The following is a 25,300-nucleotide window of genomic DNA, read 5'->3' on the forward strand; positions in this document are numbered from 1 at the left end:
TTAGTCATTGGATTGCACTCATGCAAGGATGTTTGTTGTCTTTCAAGACTTTTACTAAATTGTATCAGCACAAGTATTTTGTGTGGCCCTAAAGAGAAGGAAAAGGGAAGTTGACCCTGGTGGAATATGAACTCAGATAATAAAAGAAAGAAACCAGTACCTCCAGTCATTCTTTCCTGATGTTCTGCCAATCCTCTGATTTATTCTTGAAAGTATTAATTAAACTTACGCTTTTACTGTTAGTGCTAAAGGACTTTATTTTCTTAATGAGATGGTAATTAATATATTTAACGTAGAGAAGATGGCTTAACTCTTTAGCGTTCAGATTATACTGTCAAATCTAATGCTTATTTATTCTCATAGCTTTGAGTTAATCATGGATTATCTCATAGCTTTGAGATTTCAATGATATGGTTGAATATTTTTATAATGACATTTTAGGGTAGGTGTGATAAGCTGGACCTGGTTGGTTTGAATATAAAACAGAAGGAATATTTTTGGTTGGATATGGCTGGTTTAAATTCTAAAGAATTAATATGTTTGTGTGGTCTGGTTAGTTTTGAGAAATTAACTTTTAAGAATTTGTGTGAGAATGTGAGGGAGTCGAGATGGAGGGCAGTGGGAAGGGGTGGATGTACAGAGGTAAAGAGATGATGGCAGGGTGGAGGGGTAGAGAGTGAGATGTTTTAATATATTGGAAAACTGTATGACACACATCATAAGATTTGAACTTATGGACCATGTAATTAGTAATATACACTACCTTCATGCAGTACTGGATTAACCATTAAGCAAAATAAGCATGTGCTTGGGGCCTCAAAGGAAGGAGGGGGCACCACAGAAATAGGAAATGGTTTACAGCACAAAAGAAATCACTTTACACTTGCTAAGATAATATTCAGGATACCTTTATCTCTACTAAATAATAGATGCAGATGTGTTACCTAAGATTAATTTTGAGGATCTGATCAAAAACTTTGCAATTCAAAAAAGTAGGAGGAAACTTTTCAAATTTAAATAAAGTGGAAGTATACAAAAATTAACATTATTTTCCCTCTCACTTTTTTGTTTTGTTTTGAAAAGTAAATATTTATTTTATACTTTGATATTGTTTACATAAAAGACTTTGGTACCCCCATAAAAGATCAAGTGCTTAGGGTCTCGATGGGTCTTTATCCGGCCCTGCCTTCATGTCTTGGCCGTTGTACCTCATGAAAATATGTTTGCATGTATAATATAGTCTATGACATGTATATTATTTATACAGTATATATTTTTTTGTTTTCCTAGGATAAAGAAAAATACTTGAGTCCAGAATGGTGTATGGTGGACGATCAAGGCCAAAGATACATGTTGCCAAAGACAATGATATTTATGGGTCATGAAGAATGTGATTTTATAATAGAGGTATGTAATAACTGTGATTGAATTTTAATTTATCTGCTATGCGCTGCATGTTAATATTGTGTAGTTTTGTTGTTTTTTTAACTATTAAAGAAAAGGTTTGTTTGTTTATTTCCTTTTTATATTCTAACATCTCCAAGAAAGTTACAGATTATAAGATATAAAACATCTTTCAGCTTTGTCATTATTGAAATTAAGTCAATTTGTTCATGCTGACGACTGTGTCTCTGTTTCCTTACCGTACTTATTCTATTTGTTTCTGAGCCTGGAATCAACCATCAGACCACCTTCACTCTGTTGACTGATTCTCTGAAGGATATTCTCCATTTCCATTTAATTTTAAAATATATTTTATTATTATTATTATTATTATTATACATACTCTTTCCTTCTATGTCTCTGAATCTCTTATTTGAAGAAAATTCAAAGCTGCAAATAATTCTCTTCTTCAGACACTTCAACATGGGTGGGAATGGGTTGCATAGATTCACAAATCCATTCAGTTGCAAATTTTTCTTTTTTTTTTTCGTTTTTTGGTGATACAATTGTTTTGGTTTTTAAAAATCTGTTTCTTTCACAGTTATTTAGAATTTGATAATAATTGATTCTCTTACAGTTTTGTGTTAGTACCATTTTCAAATCTTTCTTCTCTTTTTTTTTTTCTGTTGAACTTATTTGATCTTGGTTTGGGGAGCTTCTATTTTATATTTATTCCAGTAGCCATTAACTTACTGAACGAATCATTCCAATGTTATTGAATCTTGGTAAAAAAATGTTCTGTTGGTTGAGATAGAACTTATTGTCATGTTAATTATAGAGTATTTTGCAATCTTCAACTTTTCGTTTCCTCTTGAAATATTTCTGAAATACTTGTAAAATCCTGTTACATAATAATTTTGAACATGTCCCATGCTTGTTTCTCACCAAATGGATTAGCTGTAAAATGAGAAATGAGAAAACAAAAAACAAGAAAACAACAGAAAAAAAAACTTCTTAGAAATTTGTTAGATTATCCATTCCACTTTTGATATCCCCACCCCCCCAAAAAGTCCCCCAGAAAAGGATACAGCTCTCTGCCATTAAAATGATAATATTAACCAAGCCATATGTCAGTGCTATTTAGCATTAAAAGTAATGTGTGCTTGTCGACAATAAAGTATTTTCCCTATTCGAAAATGTAATTACATACGGATACTTTTGAAATATTAAGTTTGCCCCAATTATACTTGCGTCATTCAGTGTAGTTGAAATCAAAGCATTCCTGACCTCGTTGAATAAGAAAATTGGAAATCTAAAGCTGTTGACCTAGAAAATATGAATATACACAGGTTGTGTTGTCACAATATTACATAAACAGGAGTAGCAGCAGAATCATCAGAGCCACAGGCAGAATGCCTTGCATTATTGATTTGTAACCCTTTGCATTTTGAGTTCAAATATCACTGAGCTTAGCAGGGTTCATAAAATAAAGTACCAGTGAGGTACTGGGGTTGATTTAATTGGTTGTACACAGCATCCATCATTTATGGTCCTGTGCCAAATATTAGAAAACAGTTTTTTTCCTTTTGTTTTTATGTCCACTTTTCCATGCTTGGATGTATTGGATGGAGTTAATTGGTGCCAAATTTACTATGGCTGTATGCTCTTCCTGTTGCCAACCCTCGTCTGTTTTCAAGCAAAGCTATATTTCCTCGAGGCTAGACATGTTTAACTTTGAATAACACTTATTGTATGTAACTCATTTACAACTATTGTGTGCTGTCAGGACAAGATGTGCACACACACACACACACACGTATGTGTACACACACACACTTGTGCATGTGCGCGTGCATACACATACACAAACATACACACACAAACACACACAAGGCTTCTTTCAGTTTCTGTCTACCAAATCCACTCACAAAGCCTTGGTTCCCTCAGGGCTATGGTAAAGACAATTGCAAAAGGTACCAGTCAGTGGGACTGAACTCGGAACCATATGGTTGGGAAGAAAACTTTTTTTAACTACACAGCCATGCCTGCATCTTTCAAAACAAGATCATTCAATAAATATCCCATAAGATTTCCCCCCCACCCCCACCCCCATTCTCACCATGCTTTATCAATCCTTATTCAGTTTTATTAATGTCTTTTCCAAATGTTTTCCATGGATCTCTATACTCTTTATCTTTGAAATCTTGGAAACTTATAATTGCTTTGTATTATTGTAGCACATACGACAATTGCTTTTAAGTTTAATGTTTGAAAGTGTGTGTGTGTGTATATATATATATATTATATATATATTTTACTTTTATATAACTTTGGTTTTGATGTATTTGCAAAATGCAATTTTCATTTTGACAATAAGTGATAAAACAGGGTCAGTTTTCTTAAACAAAAATATATGCACAGGAGTGGCTGTGTGGTAAGAAGCTTGCTTCCCAACCACATGGTTTCGGGTTCAGTCCCACTGTATGGCACCCTGGGCAAGTATCTTCTACTATAGCATCGGGCCATCCAAATCCTTGAGTGGATTTGGTAGACGGATACTGAAAGAAGCTCGTTGTGTGTATGTATGTATATATATATATATATATATATATATATATACACACGTGTGTGTGTGTATGTTTGTGTCTGTGTTTATCCTCTCACCTTGCTTGACAACCGATGCTGGTGTGTTTATGTCCCCAAAACTTAGTGTTTCAGCAAAAGAGACCAATAGAATAAGTACTAGGTTTACAAAGAATAAGTCCTGGGGTCGATTTGTATGACTAAGGCAGTGCACCAGCATGGCCATAGTTAAATGACTGAAACAAATATAAAACACCCATACTCAAAACCTAGATGTTTATATCAAAATATAATTTGATAAACTGAATTTTGTAAAACACTAAAAAAAATTCAAAATATGTTTTGAAAGTTTACTCCAGCTTTTAATAATGGTCTTTTCTACAATAGGCCCAAGGCCTAAAATTTTGGTACGAGAGGGCTAGACTATTACATTGACCCCAGTGTTCAGCTGGTGCCTGTTTTATTGGACCCGAAAAGATGAATAACAAAGTTGACCTTGGTGGGATTTGAACTCTGAAAGTAATGAGTCACAAGAAGTGCTATGAACTTTTGTGTATGTTGCGCTAATGAACATGCCAGCTCACCACCTTAATACTAATTGATTATAAAAATAATAATTATAGTGGTGATGATAATGGCAATAGTAATAATAATAATAATATTGGTAATAATAATAATCATAATAATAATAATAATAATAATAATAATAATTCGTTCGGTTATTGGCCACAAGGGCTAACAAAAATCAATTAAGAGATAAGGAGACAAAACACAGGACGAAAATTACAAAGGTGTTTTGTCCGTTTGAAAAAGTCCGTGTACAAAAGCAGGATGAGCACTCAGAGAGTACAAACCTCCGTCAAATGAGAGTACTAAAAATGAACCCAACTGCTCTCAAAAATTAAGTTAAAAAAAAAGAAGAAAAATAATCCAGAATCCTTGTCTGGTACCGGATTGATCCTAAGATCTAATCAGTTCGTGCCAGCCATGAGGCCAAACATCCCTGAAAGTTTCATCTGAATCCATCCAGTAGTTATTGAGATATCTTATCCATGGACAAACAAACAAACAAATGTGACTGTAAACAATACCTCTGCCTTCGCCAAGGCAGAGATAATAATAATTATTATGGTTTCAAATTTTTCCACAAGGGCAGCAATTTTGGGGGAGGGTATGAGTCGATTACATTGACCCCAGTGTTCAACTGATACCTATTTTATTAACCCCAAAAGGATGAAAGGCAAAGTCGATCTTGGCAGAATTTGAACTCAGAACGTAGTGACAGGTGAAATGCCACTAAACATTTTGCCCAGTGTGCTATAATGATTCTGTCAGCTTGCCACCTAATAATAATACTAAAAGGGCTTTGTGCACATGTTAAAAATCGTTATTAATTCTTTGCCATAATTTGCAGTTGCTTACTAGTTGTTTTGCAATTATTATATTTTTTTATCACCATTGCAAAGTAATAAAAGGTTCAGGTAGAAAACGGGTAAGAACTTCTGGTTACATATGTAATGTGACGAAAAAATGAAGTTTTTATTGCAAATAAATTGTGTATGTTTGATAGGTATTCTCAAGATAGTTCATTGCTATAGCAAGCAGTAAACTGTTTCTGTTAACTTGACTGTTGAGGTGTCAGAAAACTTAAGAGGATGATGAAAGCACTGAGAAATTATGACTTTAAACTTACTGGATATTCCCCTCCCCCCCACTCTTCTATATTTCCCTCTCATCATGTTCATCATCACCGCTATCTATATATTAAGAGGCATGTGTCAGAATTTTTATGCGCATAAATGTAAAGATTAAAGACCTACATTAGTTTGAAAGCAATGAGTCATGTATGATCAAGATGCCTGTTGGGCTTACAAATACAGACGTGTATAGTAAGTAGTCAATATGTAAGAAGCTGTACTTGGCATAACTGTAATAGGGTGACACGTTGCCTGTTGGTTGGAGATGTTCTTGTTAGCTTTAGGGTCAGCCCTGATTTATTTCTTTATTGCCCATAGGGGGCTAAACATAGAGGAGACAAACAAGAACGGACAAAAGGATTAAGTCAATTACATCGACCCCAGTGCGTAGCTGGTACTTATTTAATCGACCCCGAAAGAATGAAAGGCAAAGTTGACCTCGGCGGAATTTGAACTCAAAACGTAACGGCAGATGAAATACCTATTTCTTTACTACCCACAAGGAGCTAAACACAGAGGGGACAAACAAGGACAGACAAACGGATTAAGTTGATTATATCGACCCCAGTGCATAACTGGTACTTATTTAATCGACCCTGAAAGGATGAAAGGCAAAGTCGACCTCGATGGAATTTGAACTCATAACATAACGGCAGACGAAATACTGCTAAGCATTTTGCCCAGCGTGCTAACAATTCTGCCAGCTCGCCAAGCAGACCTATCATAATCAGACATTCCATCTAAAACCATTTTTGCCTTTCCTTCTTCAGTAACTATACAAAAGACCACACCACCTATGTTCTTTTTTTAACATAGCAGGGTGTGATTTGTGTGAGATGTAGCTGCTATTTCTAGCAGCTTGAGTGAACATGTCAAGTCTCCTCCATAAGGTACACCAAAGAGAGAATTGATCTAAAGAAAGAGGTTTATCTTTATCTTTTACTTGATTCAGCCATTGAACTGCATCCCATGATGGAGGCATCACTTTGAAGAAGGGTTCAGTTGAATGATGCCAGTACTTTTTTTTTTTGTTTGTCCTTGAAGCCTGGTAACTTAGTCTAGGGTCTGTTTCATTTGCTGAACTGCCAAGTTACTGGGATGTAAAGAAATTAACAACCATTAAGTGATGGTAGTGAGACACACACACACACAAAAGACACACATAGACATGTATAGACCTGAATATGTGTGTATATATCCTTTCAGTTTGCTTATGGGAAATGTTTTGAATATACATATAAAAGGTCCTGTTTTATTATGGCTGGTTACAGCCCAATGATGCTAACTGGTTGATACCAGTTTTTTGTGGGTCACACCATGCTGTGCCGATATATAATGTATAACAATAATAATAATAATCCATAGCGATGCATAAAAATATTTCATAAATTCCATCCTATTATTATTATTATTTCTGAAGGCAGAAAACTGGCTGAATTGTTAGCATGGTGGGCAAAATGCTTAGCATTTCATTCCTCCTTATGCTCAGAGTTCAAATTTTACTGAGGCCAACTTTGCCTTTCATCCTTCTGGAGTTGGTAGTTTAAGTACCAGTTTCACACTGGAGGTCAATGTAATTGACTAGCCCCCTACCCCCAAATTTCAAGCCTTGTGCCTTTAGTAGAAAGGATTACTACTATATATGTAGTTGGAATTTACAAAAAAAAAAACAAAAGATAAAGACGGGTGTGTAAACAACAATCAGATGTATTAATTTAACGCTCGGGAAGTGAAAAAGTCTTTTATGTTTCGAACCTATGCTCTTCAACAGAAAGGAACACAGAAATAAACAGAAAATAAAAAAAAAGTTTAGTGGACAGTGATCAGTTATGGCAAATATATATATGAACGCCATGTTGAATCGTTAGCCCCTACACGCAACTTTTTTCTCTCCTAGTTTCTTTTCTGTGTATCTTTCTGTCAAAGAGCATAGGCTCGAAACATAAAAGACTTGTTTTATTTCTATTCCTGAGCGCCATGCTAATACATTATTTGTTTGTACTCCACCTGCCTTCGTCTTTTGTTTATTTTCATAAACCTTCCTGTTATATATCATCATCATCATCATCGTTTAGCGTCCGTTTTCCATGCTAGCATATATATATATATATATATATATATATATATATATATATGGTATGAGAGGTATTAGTGTCAAGAAGACCCAAAGGTGTCAGGTAACACTAAGTGCTATGGACAGACCATAGTTAAGCTCTTGGTTCAATGATTATATGAATGAGGAGAACCAAGGTGGGTTGTGTAATAGCAAGCATATATATAATAATTAACAGAATGAGATAAAAAATTGAAGGCTGTGAATAGTTTTCAGAACATTTATAAAGGGAAGGTCTTACAGCTGTTTCCGGAATATTTTATATATCCCTTCAGCAGAGATGGTACGAGAAAATAAGTAATTGTTATTATAGAGAAGATATGAAATGCAGAGTGAAGTGGAAGAATGAAAATACAATATCCTTACATGTCTCACATCTATTTTCATTCCTTCACTTCACTCTGTATTTCATATCTTCTCTATAATAACTATTACTTAAACATTTTCTTGCACTGTCTCTGATGAAGGAATATATAAAATATCCTGGAAACAGCTGTAAGACTTTCTCTTTATAAATGTTCTGAAAACTATTCAGTCTTGAATTTTTTTTATCTCATTCTGTTAATTTATATATATAGATATATAGACAACTATCCATATTTCAATAATGAATGGAAGTTCTTCAGTGAAAAAAAGAAATAAACGGTTCCAATGATGATAATGATTTCAAATTTTGGCACAAGGTCAGAAATTTTGGGGAAGGGAGTAAGTCAACTATGACGACCCCAGTGATTAACTGATACTTATTTTATCGATCCCGAAAGAGATGAATGGCAAAGTCAACCTCAGTGGAATTTGAACTCAGAACATAAGGATGGATGAAATGCCATTAAGCATCTTGCCCAGCATGCTAACGATTCTGTCTGCAAGAAATTGGAGAATGTCTGTAGTGCTGAAACAGTGTTGAAATTAGTAGATTGAGTGGAAGTGGTTAAAAAAAAACCACTCTGCATTGAAGTTACTTTTTATGCCAAACTCAACTCAAAGAGTTTCCTGCTGTGATCATCCCCTTATTTTTTTTGTCTGTAGAGTATGTAAGATGCATTATCAAATGTAATATTTTAATTTATTTTATTTTAGATGATAAGGTTTAAGGGAGATTTGGCTACTAATTTCAGAATTAAGCAATCAAACAGCAATTTTCTCATTGAAGGTCATTTAGTCAGTGTATTCAATGCAACGTCTGTTTAAACATATTCAACTGAAAGAGTTCTTTTGATTGAATATTTCTAAATATACATTTTCAAAAGGTGCTTGTGATTTCTTGAATATATTTAGCACTCTTATAAAAATATCTCTACTGTTAACACCTGTCCCCACCTCTCTTCCTTTCCCCCCTCCCTCTCCCCCCTCCCTCTCCCCCCCTTCTCCGGCTCTCCCCCTCCCTCCTCTCCTGTTCTATTGTAATTGACTTAACGAGAGCAGAGACTGTATACTAAAGTATAGATTTCTTCTAGTACATTGTTACCATTTATGAATTTAGTTGCTCATTAAATGAATAAACTGTGGCTTTTCTTTATTCTCTGTCTGTCTGTCTCACTCTTTCTCCCTCCCTCCTCTTCTGAGTTCCTTTTATAAATAGCATTCATAATTTGGTCTTGACGGGTTTTAAATAAATTTGTCGGCAAACAGTTTAGGCATATTTAATTATAGTGCTTTATTTGAAATTCATATTTGTTTCTAATCCATACAGCTTATGTCTACCAAACTCACTCATAAGACATTGGACAGCCTAGGGCTGCAGTAAAAGATAACATGCATAAGGTGGTGAGCTGGCAGAAGTGTTAGCATGCCGGGCGAAATGCAGTATTTCGTCCGCCTTTATGTTCTGAGTTCAAATTCCACCAAGATCGACTTTGCCTTTCATCCTTTCAGAGTCAATAAATTAAGTACCAGTTGCATACTGGGGTCGATCTAATCAACTGCCACCCGCTCTAAAAATTTTGGGCCTTGTGCCTTGATTAGAAGAAAAAAAAAAACTGCATTTATACTCTCACTCGATGCCTGACAAAACTTTAAGTTGCATGGAGCTGAGTCAAACTGTTATTAAATAATATAACTCCTATCAAATGTATTGAGTGCCACTTTCTTTCATTTGTCCACTCAATCATATAATATATGGTGTTAGGAAGGGCATCCAGCTGTAGAAACACTCCCAGATCAGACTGGAGCCTGGTGCAGCCTTCTGGCTTCCCAGATCCCCGGTCGAACCGTCCAACCCATGCTAGCATGGGGAACGGACGTTAAACAATGATGATGATGATGATGATATATATATATAAATAGATAGATATGTTTTGCAAACAATTTGCTCATGCAAGTGCTACCAGCTGAGAGTTTCACATACTGGAAGCCAGCAAGTGTATGGGGGTCATCAAGAGAGAATGTGTGCAGTTTTGGGGCCTACCTCTCGACGGCATCAACATGCACTGCCCCAGCACACTGATATAGGCTTTGCTTGCTAGATCAGCTGGTCATCAAATAAAGCTCAATATTCTTCTAGCCATCGCTCATCGTCTCTTTTTAATCAAATCCAGTGGCTAGCCTTTTTTTCCACTGTAGTTTGGATATCAGTCATGGTGGTATTGACTTTATGATGAGTTAGGCCTAATAATAACAATAATCGTCTCACACTGTGCCCAACAAACCCTCTACATCTGACTTCTATTGCAAAATGCTCCGCTTTCCAGCTTGCGTCTTCACATTCCTTGAGGAGGTTTACATAATGATCAATCTTTCAAGCCTGAGTGGCGTCCATGTTATCTTCATATATATATCAGACATGTGCTGTCAGTAATTACTCTGGGTTGGCAGTTGGTGACCTTTATGTAATAAAACAAAACAAATAAGCGAAGCAAACACAGGCGCACGACTTGTTGAAGGCAGATTTACTTCTGCCTCTATAGCACGTAAAGAAAACGGTGTTGTAGGAGTTTATGTGGCACGTGTACTACAGCAGTCCTATGCGCAGCTTAAATACTGAGATTGAAAGGCAGGGGCGAATTATGCGTTACCTAATCTACAGAAAAATAAAACATTTTGCATTTTATGCATAGTAATCAGAATAACCTTCATAATTTTTATTGAATTAGGTGCATATTTTGCCATAAAAGGAAAACGTTACTATCAACATATTTTATTCAGGGTAGATACTGCCTACCTTGCCTAACTAGGCAGCATGTCCCTGATACATACATACATACATACATACATATATATACATATATATATATACATATATATATACATATATATATATATATATATATATATATGTATATATATATATTAATAAACACTTGTGCAAGGTGCTGTGCAGTGGAGGCACATGGCTTAGTTTGTTGGACTCCTGATTGTAAGATTTTAATTTCGATTCCTGGGCCGGGCGATGTGTTGTGTTCTTGAGCAAAACACTTCATTTCACATTACTCCAGTCCACCCAGCTGGAAAAAGTGAGTAATCCTGCAATGAACTGGTGTCCTGTCCAGGTGGGGGAATATATACACCATGGAAACTAGGAAACTGGCCCTTATGAGTTAGCATGACCCGAAAAGGTAACCTCACTTTTTTTTTGTATTTTAGAACTGATCCTGAAATATGGTTTCTATGTAAGCTGTTTTTAGAACAAATATCTGTATTAAAGAGTTTCTATGAAAGAAGAGATTGAAGGCTGATGACAAATAACTAAACCCTATCCTTTTATATAATCGATTACAATAGCAGCTGTGTTGTATAGTTATCGGTAGTGTCCTTTGTATCCCCAACACATCAAGTTTGAACCTAGTTTCTTGACAACCATGACATTCCACAGCCTATCCTCACTGTTGTCCATTGATGTCTTTAGCAGTGTCCCCACTCTGTCACAAGCATCTGGGTCATGTCTATAGTTTGAAGTCAACCTGGTATCTTGAAATACTCTATTCTCTTGTACCTTTATTGTGTAATGCCTTGTTTGTTTAATAGTACAAGTAGATGGATGTTGTTCATCAGTGGAAGCTCACTGCTAGATACAACAGGAATATGTTCCCATGAGTAACATTTCAGAATACTGAGCTATTTGTTGGTATGACAACCCACAATCATTAACTTCCAGTAGTTGTACTATTTACATGGATTCCATCAACCCAGGGGGTTGTAGTTTTTTTTCCCCTTTCTTTCAACACTTTCAGATCACTATGAAGGTTGCATGCTGTCTTTTCTCTTTTAAGCAACCTATAGAAAATTTTTTTAAAAACCAAATGCTTCTTTTATGTAGTTTATTTTTCTGAAATATCCACTTAAAGAAAGCATTTAAGAAAAAAATCAATGAATTACTCATGTCTTCTCTCTATACCAAATTTAATTTTTTCCTTCCCATTCAAATCTCCTAATATAAATAATGAGTGTAGTGTTTATATATATATATATATATATATATATATATATATATATATATATATATTTATATTTGTCCAGAATCATGCTGGACATGGAGGAGGAGAGAAAATAGTAATTCAGTGAAGGAGAAGTAGTGAGAGTATTAGCCCTGACTGAGAGGGAATGAGAGAAAGGAAGGAGTGATAGATGAATAAGGAAGGGTCGAAAAAAAAATCAGCATTTCGATTCTGTGTGAGTGTATAAAATACAACAATTAGCCGTCCTTATTGACGGCATGTGGTCAGCTAGTATTTTTAATGATACCTTTACCTGCAGGTGTTAATTATTCCATTTGACATAAAGCATTTGTAAGTTAAGTGTTAAAGGGTTAACAGAGAGGTGTGTGTGTGTGTGTATGTGTGAAGTGCTTTGCATTAACTATAAACATGATTGAAATGTAGTTTCTCTTTTTCTTTTCGTTCTAGCAATTATATAGCGATCTGAGATTTAAATAATACAAATGTACTTTGAGCTGCATATTAAATATTTATATAAGGCCAAAGAAGGCAGGAATAGCCTTTTATCTTTTACTCTGCTATTGTCAAAACCTGTATATCAAGAAGTGTGAATTTGGTTTAATGGGAGAAGGCATGAAGTTAAGAACTCTGAGTGAATGACGTTGGAAATTCTAAAAATCCTTTTGAATTTGTTTCATGAATGCTATTCTGTACCGCTGTTTAATTTATACAACTAAGCAGCTGAGGTTCTCGGCTTGTGACACCTTTTATAAGTATTTGGCATATGGACCACAAGGTTGCAATTGAAATAGTTTCTAAAGGTAGAAATACTCTTAATATAGTGTGTTTGTGTGTGAGAATATGTGCGTGTGTGTGTTAATTAGTCATTGCTGTTACATTGCCAATATTTTTATATTAATTATTTAATTATCAGTTATTTAATTTTGTGAATTGCTTGAAAGAGCCAATGTTTTAATGGAAACTTCAAAACTGTGCTGACAGTGAATTGCTTTTGTAATTATTTCATATTAGAATACTTTTTATACAAAAGAGTAATTTGTTGTGGCAGTATGGAACAATTATTGAAATCTCAGGAATTGTTTAACTATCGTAGTAATGAATTTCTGTGTTATTTATTTTAATAACAATTTAGGAAATTAATTATGTCAAAGAATTCTTTGAACAGTCCAATCCACAGATATACTATATTTGGTTTATATTTATTGTTGGCTTCATATTTTTTTTTATGGATAGTTTCAGATGCCAAATGACCTTTTTTTGCTGGCCATTATTCATATTCTGCAACAAAAACTTGTGTTGGTGCCAGTTTGATTCTGAGTCTCAGGTCAAAATGTCCTCGTGCGTGGCAAAATACCAGTCTTCCATTACAACTGTTTTGGATTAGGTTGTAGCAGGTTTATATTGTTATTTTTAAATACTCATGAAGGTTTTGTTTCATTCAATGTCTTAAAGCAGTGGCTCTTAATTTTTTTGACATTTGATATTCTGGAGATCAAATAAATAAATCACTAGTGTATTTCATAAGGAAAGTTCAAAGGAAACAAAAACAAAAAAAAACTATTCAAGGCCGAAACATATAACAGAATATAGAAATCTGTTGCTTTTCTTATTTTATTAATCATACAAAATTTTAAAGATATTTAAACATTAACCCTTTTATTACCATATTTCTGTTGAAATACACTGGCTTTGTTCAATAAATTTTGAAAATAATGAAGAATTCAAAATAACTGATGTTTGGATCATAAATTAACACAAAATTTTGATGTAAGGTTTTAATTTAGATCACTTTAACACCTTTGTTACCATATTTCTGTTGAAATTCACTGACTTTGTTTCAATTAATGTTGAAAATAAGGACAAATTTAAGAATTTTGTCATTATTAAATTGGAGTTTGGACAAGGGGATAAATATCAGATAGATGTATAGAGGCCTATATTTGAATAATGTACACTCTTTGGGCATATACATTCTATTTTACATATAAAATAAAGGCTCCAAAAAAGTGTTACTCAAATAACCCTTTTGTTTGGACATTTATTGACCACAAAACTATGTAGATTTTAATCTTCATTTGCATGGATTTTGAATTCAACGATAATCTTTTTGTGTTTGTTTTATATTTGGTGTGGATCTAATGAGTTTATAATTTTTAAAAATTTAATTATTTACTTCTTCTAACCCTTCACCTGTCTTGTGTATCACATGTGATACCCCCCCCCCCACCACAGGACATATTTTTCCTGACACCCATGTATCATATATTTTGCACATTACCAACTCTTTTTAGTGACTGCCAAAGTAATTTGGGAACTTATGAAAGGAAAGCTTTATGTTACTCAGAATGTATGAAACAAGGGCTAAAAGACTGCTGAAAACAACCATGGACATTTAGGACAAATTTCCAAAAATTCTTTAGACAGGCAGAGGGTTAATTTTGATTTATTGTACAAGCAAGTTTAAAAAAACAAAAAACAAGGTCTGCTCTGAGTTTTTTCTTTTATCATTTTAAAAACTATATTGGAATTGAGTCAAATATATAATGGAAAATGTGTGCATATACCAACTGTTAAGGGTAATGAAAAATGGCAAATATAGATGTGTGATTATATGAAGCAGCTGTTAAAGTAGAACAACAGATAGACAATACTTGTGTTCATTCAACTGAAAACTTCCCATTTAGAATAGGAGACTGAAATTTGTATAGCAACTCTTGTTAGTTTTCTGTTATTATGGATATGAATGAAATTATTTCCCAGCTTAGCAGAGTAATTATACATCTAGTAAGATCACACGGATAGGTGTAGTCAATTTTGACTGTTGTTATCAGCAACATAGTCACCACTTAAATGTGAGATCGTGACAGTTCTGTTTCTGTTGGTATAGAGTTCTATTATTAATTATTTCTGTTATGCTTGTTAGCTAATTTATGCGTGACCAAAATAAAAATTGAACAAACGCTTGTATGGACACAAAAAAATAGGTGACAGGCTGGAAGAAAGATATTTGTTTGAAGAGTAAAATAACAACAGACGCCATCCATATGGAAAACAATGTACAATTGTTAACATATTTAATGCAAGGAGCATTAGAAGTTCCACTCGCTGTGTGTTCATAAAAAATGTTAGTAATTAATACAAGTCCCCAGGCAAGTATGAGGACAACTACAGACAAGTTTTGGTTTTATTCTGACCTCATCAGCAAAGCATGACCTTTAAATGCTAAAGGGTTAAAGAAGGTTTGAGGTAGGATATAAAGAGGTAATGATAAAGTAATGGTTAATACAAGTCCCCAGGCAAGTATGAGGCCAGCTACAGACAGGTTTTGGTTATTCTGACCTCATCAGCAAAGCATGGCCTTTTAGTGCTAAAGGGTTAAAGAAGGTTTGAGGTAGGATATAAAGAGGTAATGATAAAGTAATGGTTAATACAAGTCCCCAGGCAAGTATGAGGCCAGCTACAGACAGATTTTGGTTTTATTCTGACCTCATCAGCAAAGCATGGCCTTTAAATGCTAAAGGGTTAAAGAAGGTTTGAGGTAGGATATAAAAGGAGGTAATAATAAAGTAAAAAGAACATATTAAATTGATAATCATTAGGTAATATATCTCTTGCTAGGCAGTTAGGTTTTAGATTGCACGTATAATTAACTAGCAGTATCGCCCGGCGTTGCTCGGGTTTGTAAGGGAAATAACTATAAAGCATTTTTAGAGAGTTATAGCCAAAAAATGGAAAAAAAATGATGGTAAATTTTTTTTAGTTAAAATGGTCGAGTTGCGTCCCCTAGACAGTCTGTGGTTTGTATGTCTGATTCTCGACCCCATGTCGAATTTATCGATTTTTTTCAGAACTGGGGGAACTTTTCAAAATTTTCGCTGCGTTAGTTTTGAATTATAACATTGGGCTATGTGTGTGTCAAGTTTCATCAGAATCGGTTGAAAGCCATGGTCAGGGTGAGGGTACAACCTAACAGACACACAGAAACACACATAGACAAACTGCCGTTTATATATAGAGAGAAGATAGTAGATTTATGAAAATCGAGTGCAATCGTTTTAGAATCTTCAGACGATGATAAGGTTTGAGCAATGTTTGATGTTGTAGAACAAACAGATTTTAAGTTTTTTAATTAAACATTTTTATAATACTTGTGCTGTGTGTACATGTGTGTATGAGGAATAATTGAGCAACTTAAAAAAGATTTAGCTGCTGGATAGCTAGGTTGAAATTATTTCTTTGAAAACTTGTGCTAGATATTCGGTGTAAGTGATCTTAAAACTACTTCTAGACAGAATTGTATTATAGTACTGGGAAGACTCTTATCAACAGAAAGTTTAGATAATCTCAGAGAAATCCTTCTGACTAAATTATTATATTCCTTGGGTGATTGGAATGTTTGTGTTTGTACTTCTAGAATAAATTTAGTTTATGGTTAAGATAGTACTATGGGTTGGTTAAATCTCAAGTGATATTCAAAAAGTTGGTTTTGGTTAGTCTGGTTTCTATGGTAATCAGTAATCGTTCTTGAAGATGTAGTTTTTTTTCTTTCTGATTTTGAAGTTTGAGGCTCATGATTATGAAAAATAAAGGCCATCATCTCTATATAGTTCTCTTTTTGCAAGTAGTATAATAAATACAGGCTAATATCAAAACTTTAAGCAGAATCATTGGCTCTTAGGCTGACATTGAATAGAATGTTTTGAATATTTTTTTCAATCCATATAGAATTGTTATACTTGGAAATGGTTTTTCTGTGCATATAAAACCTTTTCAGAGTTAGTGATATTGGGTAATCAGTTTTGTCAAAAACTTAATTAATCAATAGAAGTTAGGCAATTGACGAGCAACAATCTTTAATACCAAATAGTCATGATTGAATACCATTCTTATCTGGGATTAATTTGAACAACTATATTACTGTCATGATATAATTCTATGAAATTTAGGGTGATATATCCCTAATTTTAGTGATAATTTTCCAGATTACTTAATCCCTCAGTTTATTTTAGTGAGGTTGATGCAATACATGGAAAGCTTATGAACAAAGTAAGTTTTATGGTCTTTCAGAGTCAAATAAGGTTGTTTAAGCATGAATGGCTTAGATCTGTCTTGCAATGGAGGATAATCTCATTAAGGGTATTCTAATTTTGTCTGTTTGAAAATATTAGTGAAGGACTTTGACACTAACACTTAACACTGACTTGTCTAGTTCATATGTGTCCTACATTTTATTATTTTGGATATTTTTCAGGTTTTTTTTTATATATTTGAAAACTTAGCTATTTATGTAGTTTAGCCATATTATGGGATAATTTGAAATTTAGTGGTTTCTATTAAAGAGGAAAAAATTTCCCTTTTCAAACAATCTTTTGTTTTAATTCCATATTTGAAACTTGTTTTGGTTATCTTTTTGTTTGTCAAAGAAATATGTTTATTTACTACTTGTGATCTTTTAATGAAATTTTCTCTTTTGGATTGTGACACTTATGCTAGATTTTCATGCATGGAATAACATTTTGTTGTTGATGGTTAAATCTATTTTCTGTTTCTGTATTTTAAGTTTGTGGTTTGAGGGTTCAAATGAAAGGAGTGTTAATTTGAATGTCGCAAGTCCCAATGGAAAATTTAACATTTTCAAACAAAAGGTAGTTGAAATGAAATATTTAAATACTTTAGGTTGCAATCTGTTTCATTCCAAAATGCATTTTTGAAGATTTAAAATGACAGCGAAGAATTATAAATAAAAGCTAGTATGGAGAAATATTGAGGGGAGAGATAACATATGGATGATGGAATGTGTAACAAAGTAAAAGATATACAGAAAATGGTTAAATGGAAGGGAGAACAAGATAAAGATGTGTATAAAAGATGGGTCTGAAATATAATTAAACAAGAGGGCCCCTCTCTCTGTATGACAAACCTATGAACAACTTTGATTAGTCTCAGTATTTAAATTGTTATATTCATACTGCTAATGAATGTAATATGCAAAAATAAAAAAAAAAGTAAAATGCGATATTTCGTCTGCCGCTATGTTCTGAGTTCAAATTCCACCAAGGTCAACTTTGCCTTTCATCCTTTCGGGGTCGATTAAAGAAGTACTAGTTAAGCACTGGGGTCGATATAATCGACTTAATCCCTTTGTCTGTCCTTGTTTGTCTCCTCTGTGTTTAGTCCCTTGTGGGCAGTAAAGAGATAAGAAATGCTCATAAGTAGCTCTAAACTGTTTCCTCTTTCTGTAGGGTGAACTCAGCAAGACACTCTTGCAAATGATTGGCAATTGCTTGTTGAAACTAGTTGGGTTGTTCTAAGGTTCATCTTTCAGAGAGAGAGAGAGAAAGCTTTGTTGTTTATACACATCTATTTACACAGTGAAGTCGAACATATGTACTTATTCACAGTTTATTTGTGTACACACAGCATTTCAGTTATTTCAAGCAATGACTGACCCAAGATTTAAATCACTCAGTTGATAAAGTCTATTTATTCAAGAAAAACCAACCTAGACCACTCAGCAGAAATGTATTTACCTGAATATCGTATAATCGTAATAACCCTAGTATACCAATATAGCCCTGGATGTGTGCTGAATGAAATTAAACAATTAAGTTGAATTTCTTTTATTTATTTCTCTACCTACTGTCTGACAGATCTTGCTGGTCATCTCAAGAAATGGATCTCCCCACCCCCCCAGCTTTTTTTTTTTTTTTTTTGCAGTAAAAATATTTTAAGATCCTTGAAGTCTGCTAAAAGAGGCTATGGGTTATTTTACTTATACAAATTGTTATTAAAACCAAATACGATTATGCGATATGTACTGTTGTATACATTGCAAAAGGTTATCTCTTGTATATTGGTTTTCCATGACACTTGAGGTTTATTCTTCTGCTAACATGCTAACATTAGAGTTAATGTCAAAGTGTTGCTTTTATTTATCATTTCTGATTGATGTGAGGAATTTCGTTGCTGTGGAAAAAAAAAAGATCTGTTTGCAATTGAAGTTTAACAACTAACTATAAAGCAATTGTAAATCATTTTGAAATGTTTTCATTTCGAAGCATTTTACTATTTTATTGATTTTATATATATATATATATATATATATATATATATATTGGCTGTTTGCTTTGTAACAAAAAATGTATATTGAATGCAAATTGTTTGCTATGGCATACATACATTTACAAATACCACAGCAAACATGTATGTGCAAAAACACTGCATGTGTGTGTTTTTTGTGTATTTATGTGTATGTATATACACACACACACACATGCGCAAGAATAATTTCAATACCCCAAAGCAGAGTGTTGGCATTTATTTGAGTGTTGCTTTCCCATTTAATTTCACCTGATGAAGCAGAAATGTGAAACTCGAGTAGTGACTGACTCACCTTGGGTTTCAATGAATTTTTTTCCACTCTATTTCACTGTGTTGAGTTGTTTGTTTTATTTTTTTGTTTTTCTTTTTGCTTTATTATACACACACAGGCATGTGTGCAAATGATTTGTTCAATATCTATCTTTCTTATTTTTGTGTTAGGAAATATCTATTTGTATAGGTAGTAGCTATATTAATAATTTCCATGTGTTGAAACGGTGATATATTTTTAAAGTTCTATATTTGGTTTCAAAGTTTACGAAGAAAAAAAAAATATTTGGTCAGTCTAATCCATTTTGCAATATTTTCCAGTGTGTTTCCTTCTTTGAGTATTTTGGACGAAAATTTTGCATAGGGCCTTGAACAGCAATTGTTTGACTCCTAGTCATGCGTTCCATTGAGTGCTAAAGATATTTATTTAACTGTTTGATATTGTATGTGATTTTGATATCATTCAGTTTACTGTGTTCATAGGTGAATTAAACTTCTCAACTGCTGCAGACATCTGGAAAATTTACGACACTCATATCCAGGCAGGTAGAAATTTTGCATGAAATAACCTTTTATCACTATTTTCTGGTTGCGAACTGTTTCTTTTATTTTTGAAAATAGATCAAGGGATGTGATTTTTAAATCCGCTTCTCACTATTAAATACTCCCAACAGTTCCCCCCCCCCACTACTAACGACAGAATTATTTTTGAAAGTCTAAAACGAATTTTGTTCCTGAAGAAAGACCATTTACAATGTTTCATCACATCCTTATCCTAGATTGCTGCCTGAACACTTTTTGATGCTTATTAATTGGTCCTATTTTCGGTAATAGACACATTAAGAATTCTTTTCTGTGAGAGCATGAACATATAAAATAAATGGAAAATATCTTCTTAACATAGAAAAAAAAAACACAAAGTATATTAATATAAAAAGGAACTCTGCTGAATTTGACGATTCTTTCAAAAGAAAATTGAAAAATTTGACTCATTTGAATGGAAGCATGCGAGATACATACCGTAACTTTAACGATATTTCCATTTGTTTTTCATTTCTAATACCTTAAGGCTAAATTATTTTCAATGAGTTGCTTCCAACTTCTCCGAAATGAATTCTCTATAAATGCTTATTTCACCGAATGTAAACAATCCTAATTTTGTTATTTTTTGCTTTTTCTTTTCGTTTGGATTAATCACACATACACACACAGACACACAAAAAAGAGTTTGTATTTGAGAGTGAATTTTTGCAGCATCTATGAAAAATACATAAAATATTTATTTCATTATAAAAAAAAAAATTGTTTTGATATGATTTGTGGGGCAGGGTTCATTTGTTCATGGAAGCAAGTGTTTCATGGCCAGGTACTTAAAGAAAGAAAAAAAAGAAATGTAATATACCGTATCTCAGAATTGAACAAGTATTCGTCATGTATCTTATCCATATTATGTGTTTTGTTTTTTGTTTAAAATAAACTGGAAGAAGCAAGGAATTATTGCTAGACTAAGCTGAAATTTAAATGTTCACTTTCCTGAGCCATTGAAGAGGAGAAGTATAAAGTGTTTTGATTTGCAAGATGGTATGTGAGTATGAATTGAGAGGATATATTGAGGAAATAAACTGCATCTGAAATTGTATGGTGTGGTGTGCTTGTCTTTGCTGAAAACAATTAGAAATTAATTAATTGAGAAATCTTTGAGTAAGAACAGAACTTTGTTTTAGTTGGGTGAAAGAAATCCATTCATTAGTAAATGTGTTGAAGGGAGATTTAGGAAAAAGTAGTTAAATCATACTTGAGATGAGAGCAGGGTGGAAATCATCACCAGTAATATGACCCATATATAGTATATAGACCCTTGAACATGTACCCATATTGTCGTAGAAGTTAGTAAGTGTGCATACATTGTGGATACGAATACTCGGTGTGCCTGCTGTACAGTGAATCTCTATGAATCCTTTAGCAGGTTGCAGCAATTGTTCTTTTATCAAAGAGCAGAGGTCTGTTCGTACAGGGTTTATAGATCAGCTTTTATTAGTCTTGGCTGTCTATGTACAAAATATGTATAAACAACAGAGTAAAGCAGTTGATAGTGGGGTGCCGGCAGAAAGTGGTTTCAAATGATATTGGCTCTTCCTCACCATATGCTGGCTTTGTAATGTAGCTCTAAAGAGAGTTCACACTTCTGACAAATAGCATTTCTTGTTTGAAAACTATTGCATTTCATTGAGAGAAAAAATATGCTGCAATCCATCAGTTAATCTGTTGTGAAAGCTTGAAAATAAATATATATATATATATATATATATATATGAGCTTTCTGGGCCTTTCCTGAGAAAATGTCTCTCTGGGAGTCAGCCCATATATAGGAGGTGGGGTGAGAAATTTTTCAACAATTCTTACATATTGGCTATCTGCCTCATCAACAACGTGAACATATTTTAACAGGTCTGTGTTGTGTGTAATTTATAGCACTATCCATAAACTGCATGTCTGTATTATTGAGCTCATACAAATACTTGTTCCTTTAAAACATAGTTGCAGAGATGTCCTAACTAATATATTATAGTTATTATCAAGAGCACAGACTGAAATATCAGGAATTTAAGGACTAAAGAAGCTATCCAGATTAGTAAACTAAATTCATCTATTAACAATTGGCATGAACTGAGCTAATTGGCTGCATTAACACTTTCGGCTAGTGTGTTCCACAGCTTTCATCTAATATTAGCATTAGAAAAAAAAAACAAGTTGTTTCATTATCTAAATCTAGATCAGTGGTTCTTAACTGGGTCCATATGGTTTTTGGGGACCCATTTTTAAAATTTTGTTAAAATTTATTTTCTACAATAAATTAGTTACACTTCTATGATACACAAAATATTTTAGCAATTTTTTTTATGATTTCTAATAATATTTAATAATAAAAATATTTAATTATAAATATATATATTATAAATTTAATTTAATTATAAAAATATTAATATAAGATTCTTTGAAACATTGAATGGTTAAGAGGGTCTATCTTAGTAAAATAGGAATCAAAAGGTTCCATAGGTAAAAAAAAATGGTTAAGAAACACTGATCTAGATGGAGCTTGTCCTTTCCTTTCTGTTTTATTTTTGTTTGTTTTTTTTGGCACTGTTTTAAATTTGAAATATTGATGTACAAGATAAAAATATAAATTGGTGTTATTATTTTGCTTTGGTTTTGCTTCTGTCTACACTACTTTATTTCTACACTTCCATTGTAGTGGCTTTCTTCAACATGCACATACAAACACACACATATATACTAATATTTTCTAATATATATATATATATATATATATATATATATATATATATATATATATATATATATATATATATATATTGTGTGTGGTAATTAACCATACATAGATCTAAGAAAAAGACACATCTTAATTTATCTAATCATAACATTTATTCATTTATAGCAAGGCTATAATTAGCTTGCTATAAATTGTGGTTGACCACAAGGAATTGAATGTAAAGCGACAGAAACACAGAGCAAGAATGGAATGAGTGTGTTTGCTACACAAGGAAAAAATTCTGATTTATTGAGCCATTGAAAATATCTCCAGAGTACATACTATTGAAAAAGATATGGAATTAACTTAAAATACTTGAGTGTTGTATGTGGTAACCAGACACACCTAACATTCATAAGGTGCGTTTTAAATTGTCTAATTGAGGCATTTATTCATTGAGTGTTTTCAGCTAATTATAAATTAGTTGGCCAGCATCTATATGAAAAAACCCCCCAAAAAAACAAAAGGAATGACTCACGAACATGCATATCCACTCCACCCCACCCAACATGTGCACACAGTGGAAACTACTTCTTGGGATCATTTTGGAACAGTTGTTTCATTAGTAACTGGTTGATAACATTAAGTAAATAGTTTAGGGCTCACAAATTTTAACAACAACCTGTTCATTATCCACGATTATAAGTGACTGCAAATGTTTATACCTCTGTGTGTGTGTGTGTGTGTGTGTGTGTGTGTGTGTGTGCATGTATGTGTGTACTTATTCCCAACTACATGGTTCCAGGTTCAGTCCCATTGTTTGACACCTTGGGCAAGTGAACTTTACTCTAGCCTTGGGCCAACCAAAGCCTTGTGAGTGGATTTGTGAGTGGACTGAAAGAAGACTGTGTGTGTGTGTTTGTTTGTTTGTGTTTGTCCTCCACCACTGCTTGACAACCAGTGTTGATGTGTATTTGCATCTCTGTAACTTAACAGTTTGGCAAAAGAGATTGATGGAATAAGTACCTGGCTTAGAAAGCACTGGGGTCAGTCACTTTGACTAAAATCCCTCAGGGCAGTGCCCCAGCCTGACCACAGTCTAATGGCTGAAGCAAGTAAAAGCTAGAAGACACACACACACACACACACACACACACACATACCAGTGTCATTTTCTTACAACTGTGACTCAGCGTCAAGACAATGAAACTAACACAAACACATACTCACTTATTATCCTGCTAGCTGGCCCTGCGCCATCAAAAACGACAGTATTTTATATATAAATATGAATGGCCAATCAAATTAATACACTTGTCAATGTTGTCTTTTGAGATTTGACATTGATCATCATTTGTTACTGAAAGAACACTGGTTCACACATACAAATGTTCACATACTTCCCTTGTACACGCATACACATACACTCACACATACACACATACACTCACAGAATTGAAACACTGACCTTTTTTACCGTAGAATTTCCATCATCTCACTATCAGCTTTCCTTCCTTATTCATCTATCACCCCTTCCTTTCTCATTTATATATGTTGTGACAGAGAAAAACACGAGTATTATTATAATAGATGGTGTTTATTATATTTTTTTTTAGTTTCCACCTGCCAAATCCACACACATAGTTTTGGTCTGCCTGGGCCATAGCAGGAAGCACTCACCCAAAGAACCACACATAGTATTGAACCTGAAACCTTGTGGTTGGGAAGCAAAATTCTGGCCATATGACCATGCTTGAGTGAATGTAACATTTCATTGTGAATATATTTACTGCTAATTACTCAATGAGGCAGGATTGCTTAAAATGGAATATCTTTGATCTTAGGTCCCTCTCTCTCTCTCTCTCTCTCTCTCTCTCATTCTCACTCACCCTTTCTCTCTCTCTCACACTCACTCACCCTTTCTCTCTCTCTCACACTCACTCACCCTTTCTCTCTCTTTCACACTCACTCACTCACTCTTTCTCTCTCTCTCACACTCACTAACCCTTTCTCTCTCACACTCACTCACTCACCCTTTCCCCCCTCTCTCACACACACACATTGAATAATGTAGTTCTGAATAAAAGATGGGATAGCCATTTCTGGAATGTCCTTCATCATGGTTTTGCTCACTCAGGACTGGTCTAGGGCTACACCACTGTGACAACAATAAAAAAAAGTTGATCTCATCCTATTCTAAAACACACTCTGAACTTTTTGCACAACACTTATTTACAAACCTTGTTCGTCTCATAACCTTTCCTGCTACACACAAACAAACAACCTGGACACAACACACACTCCTTCCATTTCCTTTCAATGATAATAATGACTCATAAAAACGACACATTATTCTAGCTTCTAGTATTAAGAGACAAGTATTCTCTGCAATCATTTAACTTCTTCGATCCTCTAGGTAAATAGGCATGAAATGAAATTAGATATTTTGTGTCGAGAATATTATGTCACTCCTTCTGAAATAGGCCTC

General features: G+C 33.8%; 1 protein-coding gene across 7 annotated transcripts in view; it reads left to right on the plus strand.

Annotated features, from left to right (window-relative positions):
- The window catches only part of LOC115222684 (centrosomal protein of 170 kDa protein B), a 360,932-nt gene that overhangs the window by 46,124 nt on the left and 289,508 nt on the right, over positions 1 to 25,300 (plus strand). For 6 of the 7 annotated variants that reach the window (XR_005003214.1, XM_036511665.1, XM_036511667.1 and 3 more), the window contains exon 2: positions 1,291 to 1,407. Coding sequence is in view for 5 of the 7 variants with exons in the window: in XM_036511665.1 (XP_036367558.1) it covers positions 1,291 to 1,407 (117 nt within the window). In the remaining 2 variants the exon portion in view is untranslated. Of the gene's footprint in view, positions 1 to 1,288; positions 1,408 to 25,300 lie in introns of those variants that run through there. The other variant, XM_036511668.1, reaches the window with a different exon arrangement.

Source organism: Octopus sinensis, linkage group LG20, assembly GCF_006345805.1.
Source record: "Octopus sinensis linkage group LG20, ASM634580v1, whole genome shotgun sequence".
Lineage (NCBI taxonomy): Eukaryota > Metazoa > Mollusca > Cephalopoda > Octopoda > Octopodidae > Octopus > Octopus sinensis.